Source organism: Penaeus vannamei, chromosome 7 (genome assembly GCF_042767895.1).
Source record: "Penaeus vannamei isolate JL-2024 chromosome 7, ASM4276789v1, whole genome shotgun sequence".
Lineage (NCBI taxonomy): Eukaryota > Metazoa > Arthropoda > Malacostraca > Decapoda > Penaeidae > Penaeus > Penaeus vannamei.
In genome coordinates, this window is record NC_091555.1 from 31,271,689 (window position 1) to 31,281,688 (window position 10,000).

General features: G+C 32.9%; 1 protein-coding gene across 3 annotated transcripts in view; it reads left to right on the top strand.

The window, feature by feature from the left end:
- The window catches only part of LOC113800147 (armadillo repeat-containing X-linked protein 3), a 59,328-nt gene that overhangs the window by 4,303 nt on the left and 45,025 nt on the right, over positions 1-10,000 (top strand). For all 3 annotated transcript variants that reach the window (XR_011398660.1, XM_070123695.1, XM_070123696.1), the window contains exons 4-10: positions 1,780-1,892; positions 3,117-3,281; positions 3,488-3,605; positions 3,813-3,941; positions 4,100-4,236; positions 4,353-4,464; positions 5,861-6,024. Coding sequence is in view for 2 of the 3 variants with exons in the window: in XM_070123695.1 (XP_069979796.1) it covers positions 1,780-1,892; positions 3,117-3,281; positions 3,488-3,605; positions 3,813-3,941; positions 4,100-4,236; positions 4,353-4,464; positions 5,861-6,024 (938 nt within the window). In the remaining variant the exon portion in view is untranslated. The remainder of the gene's footprint in view (positions 1-1,779; positions 1,893-3,116; positions 3,282-3,487; positions 3,606-3,812; positions 3,942-4,099; positions 4,237-4,352; positions 4,465-5,860; positions 6,025-10,000) is intronic.

The window sequence follows — 10,000 nt, forward strand, 5'->3', positions numbered from 1 at the left end:
AGCATCAAGACTCCTTGCCTGCCCTTTGTAATGTTATTATTTCATTTTCCTCATAAGCAGTTTTTTAGATTTTCCAATGTCCTTATTTGTTATTTGATATGCTTTTTTCAGATGGTGATAAACTGTTTTCCTTGCACAGACTCCATATCATTTCTCTAGGTAGTCCATAAGTCAGTGCACTACTAATAATAATTAACATTTTGTTTTTTGCATATTTTATTTCTATTTTTTGTGTGTGATATTAAATCTCCTGTAATACAACTTGTACTACCAATCTTGGTGGGCAGGAATAGGCTCCTATGCACTAAAGTAGTGTCCTCCCTGGTGCTGGCACTCTTCCAGTCATGGTTCACAATGGTAAATTCCCCACTTGTTTACCGATAGGAATTCCTAAATGCCCATGGAGTCTAATTACCATCCAAGAGCTTTGTGCACTTGAAGCAAGTCATTCCTGTCACTCTGGACTTGGGCTGAAATTCTCTTAAGGGCATGTTCCTGTCACCCTAGCCTACAGCCAGATTTTTCTATGATGGCATGTTGACATCACCTGCCTCTCAAGAAAAATCTTTTTATGATGTGCCTCTCCAGATCCAAGGACTTAATAAGCAATTACATTAAGGTGTGATGCATTAGCGTTATATATTATGATTTGTTTTCACGACAGATGTAACAGTCACCAGTGTTTATTACATGTAATATGTATATTGATTGAAAAGAATGGTGTTATTTTCATGTTTTTTTTACTTTCACCCTATATGCTGTGATGGCAAAAATGCCATGTCCACTGTGAGGTTTCTTTATTAAATGTGTTTAATAGTTGACTCCACAAGTGCTCAGGCACCAAGGAGTTAATTGCTTATGGTTTTCCTTGATTTTCAGAAAGAGTTTTTTCCTTATTCTTTATTGCTATTAGTGTTGTTGATGTTATTTTGGTTACCATGATATTAATGATGATAATAACAGCATCAATATTGATAGCATTAGAAATCATATTTTTCTCAATCACTCAAGGAAGGGGGAAATCAAGTGAAGTCATATAGGCCTATTAATTGACTTCTTTGAAGCAGAACCCATGTGAAGCCATCTATTTGCAAACAAAATTTACAAAGAAAACTATAATAGACAAAGTATTTACCCAACATTTTCGTTGGTGTTAACTACACCAATGAATATTGAGTCGTTTATGATAAAGATTTTGACACATTTTGCATTATAGTTATTTTAGTATTATACTATTCTTGGATCAGTAGTGTACTAGATGATTTATGTATTTGAAAAGTATATTTGTAATTCTTTTTATAGTTATGAATTTATGATATGATACAGTAGATATACTAAATATATAGAAATGATGATGGTTTGTCAGATGCTGATATTCTCTGAGGTGGTGGAAGAATGAGTAATGTATTTAAAACACAAATGCTAAATCTACTCAGGTTAAGAAATTCTATGACAAACAGGTGTATTACTTTTATTTATATTCATTCCAAATTTGGAGGATATTTACCTTTCGTTGTCACTAACTTGGCTTAACAAATCCCTATCTTATGATATTAAAAAAGAAAAATCATGAGAACAACAGAAAGCTATTTTTGAAGGATTCATTTCAATGGTTTGCTTTTTATATATTACCTTCATTGATAAAATCCCATAAAGAAATTCTTGTGGATTCGTATTTATGACGTCCTTCTTTTATATGGATCAGATGGCGAATGTGGATGGTATTATACATTTGGTATTGGTGAATTTGACATAAGCAAAGATTTCCTTTCATTTCAGTCATCACCTTGGAATTCACCAAGACTTCTCAGCCCTGTTGATGTCAGACATTTGATAACATCAAGATCAACAGAAAACCTCACCCACATACCCCCGGATGGATCACCAAGCAGGTAATTGTTTTAAACTCCAAAAAATGTAAACCATCCTGCTTATTTATCTCTTGAGCTGCAAAATGGGCATCCTTCTTCGTTTCAGTAAGGTAAATCTTGGTCGCAGGCTTCCAGAGAGTTCACTTGCATGTGCCAGAAACTATAGATTTCATCTCAAATACAGAATGTTGTCAGAGTAAGGTTTAAAAAGTTATCACAGTTACTCTTCATGTGTGAATGAAAATTATCATGACTATGTAAATAGGATACATATAAATAAATTTTTTATTATATGATACAATGAGATGTGAATTTCAGTATATATATATAGGTATCTATTAATGTAGATAGTAAAAGGCCATGATATACCAGACATTGATAGTATGGTCTGTGGAGGGTGAATATAGGGAGAAAAAAGATCTAAAGGTTTGACTGGATGAAATATGCCTTACTGTACCATAGAGCTGTGTACCTAAACAGATTTTAGGTACAGGTACAGGGACAGGTACTGGTTCACATTCCAAGCTTTGAAATTATGGAGGTAGGGCACTTGCAATATTGTGCTGCATTCCAAGAGGTGAATTGTCACATTGTAGTTGTATTTGAATGCTTTAGTCACAATAAGAGAATATACATATGTAAATGTTCATTAGGTCCATACAGGTCCAGTATAGGTACACCAGCATTCTGGTATTTTTGACCTATACCTAATCAACTATACTCGTACTGTACTGATACAGTATACCAGCACACAATACAATGTACCAGTACACAGCTCTATTGTACCAATATTACCACTTCACCCTCAATACATTTCATTCACAAGAAGATAGAGGTGAGAAAACACCACAGTGTGATATGCTTAGGAAGAGGAGGGCTTGCAATGGGAGTGAAGGGAGTGGTATTGTATGTATAGCTGAAGGAAAATTACCAAACAGTACCAGATATATTATCAAACACAACACATATCTTATTCATGATGAAAAAGTTTAAGGATGGTGGTGAATATTTTACAAGCTGTTTGTGATTCTTTGTAAGATTAGAATCATAGATATTTTCTATAACAGCTAATACATTTGAACTGGCTGGATGATGAGTCACTAGTGTAATTCTTGGTCACTCTCTAGTATTTGCATTTCAGCTGTCTTTTTTATCATAACTAGAATTATCATGCTACTTCTACATATATTTAAGCAAAGGTGCAGATGTTAATGTGACTACATATCCAATTTTACCTTCCAATAGACCGAAATGGAGACGCAAAAGTTTACGGAAGAAGAAGGCAGAAGAAAGTAGTGATCCCGATGGAAAGCTCAGAAAAAAGAGAGTTGAAGCAGAAGCATTGCAACTTTACAAAAACACAAGAGATGAATTAACACAAAGACTTGAGCATCTTAGTAGTAGAGGAAGGTAAGTGCCAAATATTCACTTTTTATTACTTATTACAGTTGAAAAATGTGTCTTCAGCCTTCGTGTATGTTATAGGTGTTTGATGTTCAAAATTGATTGAGCAGTGATTTTATAACATATTTGTTTATGCTTCTGAAATTCGTAATACCAGCATCATATGTTTTAGATAGATTATTTATAATGTCTATTTTTACTATGTTTTTCAGAGTTCTAACACCATATGAAGCTAAAAGTTTGGTTGCTCTACTGTACTCTGAAGATAAAACACTTATAGAAAGAGCTCTTGTAACAATTGCCAACTGTGCAGCATTCAGTGTTAATCTTGTAAGTTGTATACTGATATTTACCTTGTAAAAGCAATTGATGATTTTTTTTTCTTTACATAATTGAAATTTTCACCCACTTAGAGCTTAGTATTCATTATTGATATGTATAGTAGAAATTATTGTAATTTTTCTGAATTTCTTTTGTGATGTTGGGGTCTGAAATTAATAGTGTGCACATTTATCAACATTTGGCCTTTTCTCGCAGGATTTTTTGCGAGAGGTTGGCTGTATTCATCGTCTAACAACCCTCTTAGAAGATAATGAAGTACGATTACCAGCTGTACAAACTCTGGGAAATGTAGTTTTGTCTGAAGAAAATATACGCCAAGCCAAGGTAAAATAATTTTTGGTAGAGAGGGATAGTTTCATGACACAGTTCTTATGACTAGCCTGTTTGCAAGATCATGTTGTTATATTAAGATATTGAACCCAAACAGTGATACATTTATATGTTTCCATTTTAAAAATTATTTTTCATTCTTTTACTTTCAGGATTGCCTTCCAATTCTAATGGGCTTTGTGCAGAATAGTCATGGTGATGATGCTCTACGCTTAGCTTCTTTAGTAGTTCTTACAAATATTGCCACTATTAGTGAGTGGCATGAGGATTATTGCCCCCTGCTTCATAGGTAAATCATATAGGGATACATATGTATATACAATATATTTGTCTGCATAGAAACAATGAAGAATTTTTTTTTTTATAGTAAATATTAAATGCTATTGATGTGTCTTGTCAAAACAGACTCTACCACCTGGTTGACAGCCCCAACCCTCACATCCAGCTTCAGAGTCTCAGATTACTAGTCAACTTGTCATGCAACAGAGAGATGATTCCTTCACTGCTGGCAGCAGAGGTAGATTTTTCCATCATAGTTTGGTAACTTATGTGGAGATACATGGTAATTTTACCTCATTTATCACAGCAATATGTTTAACAGTTTCTGTCTTGCGTACATATATCATCTTTAAATGGCAAATGTAAAAGAGATGTGTTTTATATTTTATATGCAAATATCACTGATGTGAAAATATTGAGAAAAGTTCCTTTTTTCTCTTTTGCCGCCAGCTTTGGTACCTGCCATTATGCCATCTACAAGTCATTGATTTGATTAGTTGGATACTTGATAGAATTATTTTGATTAAATGATGTAGGGTCTGATTATTTTAGTATTTGTGCTGTAGAGTAAGAGTTTATTTGAATTTAAGACAGAGATACCCAATAATCTTTAATAAACTTCATTTTTTGTAAATTGATATTATGTCATATTGTATTTTTAACCCACTAACGACAGGTGTCCCACACATGAGACACCTGAAAAAATAAACATTGCCGGGCGTCCCGCCAGTGTGTCGCTGTATTGGGGCTCACTCTCTGACACAGCAGCGGGCTGCGGCCGATTTTGTAGCTACCCGGAATCTTTTATTTTCGGCTTCAAAATATACTGGCGTTAATGGGTTAAAATAATAATGTATTATGCAGTAACATCTGAGTGCTATGATGATTTTACCTGATACTTCGTAATGCATCTAAAATATTTTTTATTTCAAAAAGAAAAGATAGACACAGCTCTGAAGTAGATAGGCAGGTAGGTAGGCTGGCAGGTTTTTAGCAGTGCGTAGGAAGTAATGATCTGAAACAAAATCTGTGCCACAGTGTGTGATTATATACAATATATATACTGCTGGTAATATCTGTAGCTTGAAACTGTAGGCACTGGCTGATGTAATACAATAATTTGTTTGAATGTTATACAGGACAGCAAATGCAGTAGCTAACTCAAATGCTACTGTGCACTGCATTTTCTGCCATCTTGATAATATAAGGAATATTTGATGGGAAAATAAACTGAAATGTTAAATCATAAAATATTCTTTTGTAACTTGAATTTATTGCTAAATTATGTAAAAGTTTCTTACAAGATATCTGATTCTTAGCCTAAGAATAGCATTTTGATTGAAAAAATAGAATATTTAAAACTTTTTCCTACTATCATTATACATAGAGCATGTACTAACTGTTACTTGTTTGCAAGGCATATCTGCCTTTAAAACTTGTCATGTCTTCATATTCATTCTCATTATTTTAAACTGTCATTTATTCATTTCCCAATGTTGTTCCGTATGTTTTAGATTCTTCTACATGAATATAAAATTTGATTACTGTAAAATATGATAATTGACATTAGAAATGATTATATTGACGCTTATAGTCTTGACAGGATTGAGTTTCTTCACATCTTCATATTTCAGGGTCCAAGGAAACTCAGCTCATTAGTTGTTCCGGAAACAAATGAGGCAATATTATTGCGTGTTCTCACCCTGCTAGCAACTTTAGCACATGCAGTAAGTGAAGACAATCTGAATCCCAGTGTGGACCTGCCACCAGAAGACAAAGCAGCTGCTCCTGACACCATGTGAGTAATACAAGCAGTTGTAGTAATATTAGCCACTTGTGTTTGGAGTTTACAAAGTAGAGTTGAGCTTTTGCAGTATACTTCTTTGCTCTGTGCTTTTCAAGTCATGATCCCTGTGTAGGTATTGCTATTGTTTATTATATATTGTATGTAACATGTTTACTCAAAATTAGGCTGGCCTCTAGTGTTAATTGCAGGTATAGTTAAGTATATCTGCAAATTTCCTATATATTTGGGGAAAATATACACTATTTTTGGAGATCTTCATATTTAATTATAAGCCAAAGCTTCTCATAACAGCATTGCTGTTGTAACATCTTGCAGCCTTCATCATATATCATGAGGTATATTGCTCTGTACCATAACAGGGGGAATATTTAAATTTATATTTACATTGCATTTAGATATTTTCAATGATGATGGCTTCTTGTATCCATTGATCTCACGTTTGGTGTCACAATTTTGTTACACTTTGAAGGAAAGTTTTTAAGTCAACTTTCCTAGATTTGTATTGGGACAAAGATGAATTAAATACAAATATTTCATACTGCTACCAAGAGAAAGTGCCTATTAGGAGGAAAAAGGGTTGCTTACAAAAGAGTAAATATGGTAGTAGATTTTTTGCAGTGATTTTGAGTAATTAAGAGCTTCATAACAGAAGCATAGATGGAAAAATCCTTTGGTAGGTAATGGCTTCATAGATTTTTAGAATTTAGATATTCAGTTCAAGTAAACAAATTATAAAAGGAGAATGAATATTCTGGAAAAAGAAAAAGGTAGGCAGATATAGGTATAGATATAGAAATATGCAGACAGGAAAATGATAGGAAATATTAAATATAAGTATTTGATTCTCTGTTGTTGATGAGAATTGTATAGTTTGAAGATTGTTTGGAATGAAATATATGAGAAAAAATACAATTACAGACTGCAAAAGGTTATTTGCAGGAAAAGAAAACAAAAATTAATTCAATTAGAAAATAGAAACTAACTTAACATTCATTACATATTGAATTGCAAATATATCTTGGCATTAACTGTGTTATATTATTCAAGTGCTTTCTTTAATTATTCAACTTTCCTGGCTTATTTGATAAGAAAAGATGCTGGAGAGGCATGTATACATACCCTATTCACTTTTATTTTGTGTTATTTTTGTCTACATATATATTGCCTTCAGAAGTATTTAATCACCAAAAAGTGACTGAAGTTTTTGACAAGGGAACTTTTTATTATTATTTCTACTATAATTTTTGATAAGTTTTGCTGATGGTGGTAATAGATGAGAACAATAATGATAATGAAAGTAGTTTACACAATTTCCTCCCCCCAAAAGTCAAATAATGCAGAAGTGATCAGGTTGCTTTAATAATAAATTCCACAGTGACAGTGCTTTTTGAAGCTATCTGTGTGTAAACAAAATTGATGAAACAAACCACAATGGACAGTGCATTTACCCATTGTCATTGGATTAATTTGTGGGTTGTATTCATTAATTTGGAATTCAAAAATTATAGTTTTAGATAAGAAAATCATTAAGACTTTTTCTCTTAGTTATAGTTATATTTGTTTCATTACCAAATAGATCTGTAATTTTCTTTTGTAGTGCCTAAAAGGAACCAATACTAACAGTGGATAATAAGCATGGTTTGACAAAAAAAAGAAGAATTGATAGAATTGATGAAATTATTGCTTTCTGGAGATGCCAGTAAATGTGCAGCATTGTTGCTCAAACTATTAGGCTCTGAGCTCTTTTATTATCTACATATGAAAGAAAGTTTGTCATCCATAAAAAAAAAAATAATAATAATAAAATAAAAAATATAAAAAATAAAAAATAGTTTGTCATCCATGAGCAGAAACATTGCATAGATTAAGTTGACATCTGTTTTTGTGTATTGCAACCCTGAGCTCAATACTTGTGGGCAGATGTAAATGTTGCTGAATGTGAATAGTTTAAACTATGATGGTAGCCTGAGCAAATGGGTGTTTGATTACATAGGGGAGCTAGAAAAAGAAACATCATTGCCCAGTTTTGATGGTAAGATCTTAAATTTGATTTCATGTTTTCATTTTTGAGCATACTTGTTATTGTTATTTCATTGTTATTCTGATCAAAATAGGTCATTACATTTTGAAAAAAATGAAGTCTTTGAGACCTCATGTAGGGGCCCTCTTATTAAAAAAGTATTATCGACTTTTTGATATTTGATTTTCTTTAACAAGAGGATTTGCTTACTACACTTTTATTGTGTGCAGAATTTGCCCTGACCATTTTCAGGCCAATTGGACCATTAGAACTCACTGACAAAAAATGCCTCCAGAAAAAAACTTTTTATTACTATTTTATATGTGTGGTCTAACAACACTGTTAGAGCTGGAGATTGCAACTACAGGGTGTAGAGTGAAAGTGGATATTTTGATGATTGTACTGCCAGAATGTTTATTTCTATTCTCATTTCTTATTGCCATGCACTCATAGTTGGTCAGTTTTCTTTGCATATACAAATGCCATGCAAAAAATGAAAAAGAAGTGAGGAAAAGTTGGTCAATTGTCTCTACATAGAGGAATAGTAAGTGTTCTGCCTGATGTTTTTCCTCATTTTTGCAAAGCATTTTTATATTTAGAGAAAACTGACCAACTTTTCCATATTTGATTTTCATTTTTTGCAAGGCATTCTTATATGCAGAGAAAACTTTGAGTGCATGGCAGTAAGAAATGAGAAAAGAAATATACATTCTGGTAGTACAGTCATCAATTTGATGTGGAAAAAAATCAGGCAGAACACATTCCCTCTATCATACTTTATCTACATCCAATTTAACATTACACAGACGGTATCAGAATTTTCTGTGTGGCACTCATTCCAGTGACTACTGGCAACCATCTAGCTGTATTGGCTGGGCATTTGCTGTATACAGCTGGCCCTTCCAGCTCGCTTGCTAGAGTGAGTCATGACACGTATACACATGCCCTTCTTAAAGGGTAGGTATTCCATGATGGCTGTAGCTGTGCCTGTCAGCAAGGCATTAAAGGGTCTGGCTCAAGCAGTGTTGTCAGAGTGTGCATATAAAGTATGGTTTTGAGATAACTGCATTTAGTTTTTTAATATTAATTGAGACACTGCTAATTTTATTGAACCTGCAGCCCACTGCGTGCATCTGTCTGCTTTTAATTCAGTTATATATTATTAAAATTTGAAATTGTCAGCTTTGTATATTATTAGAGATTCATTGTAGTTGATTGCAGCAATATTTTGTACCATTTTCATCCTATTTTGCTGAAAATAATCATTCTTATTTAGCCCTGAAACTGAACTGAACAAAAGCATTATGGTATTATTTCTGTTACATACTGCAGGTATTTACAAGGTAAATCAGTTGGAAAAATCCTTTTTTTCTCTCAGTGATTTTACTTGATGTTGTATTATGTTAATACTCATGTTTGATAAAACAAAAATGCCTACATATAAGTTGAATCTAACCTATTTTGTCACATTTCCACTTTATTTATATCTCCAATTGGCAATATGTGTAGCGTATATTAGAGGACAAGTTAAGCATGTGGAACAGAACGTAGTATTCACAATTTTTTTTCCTTCTATCCCAAAAATATTTGAAAAGACTTGTTTATATGTTTATATTACAAATTAGGACTTTAGCCATTCAGAGATGAGACAGTCTCCTTAATCCAATAATACTGGAAAGGCATGTATACTTGCTTTCCCCACTGTGATTTTAGTGTATTAATTTTGTTTACACCAAGATAGGTCTACAAGTGCTTAGTCACAAAGGAGTCAGTTACTTGGCCTGCTTGATCTCACTTTTATACCTTATTCCTTGAGTTTTCAGTATTTTTTAAAATTATTATTACTATTAGTATTGTTGATGATGGTATGATAATGATAATGTCAATAATAGTAGTGATGATAACATAAATACTTATGATAACATAGATACTAAGTATAGGGTGCAC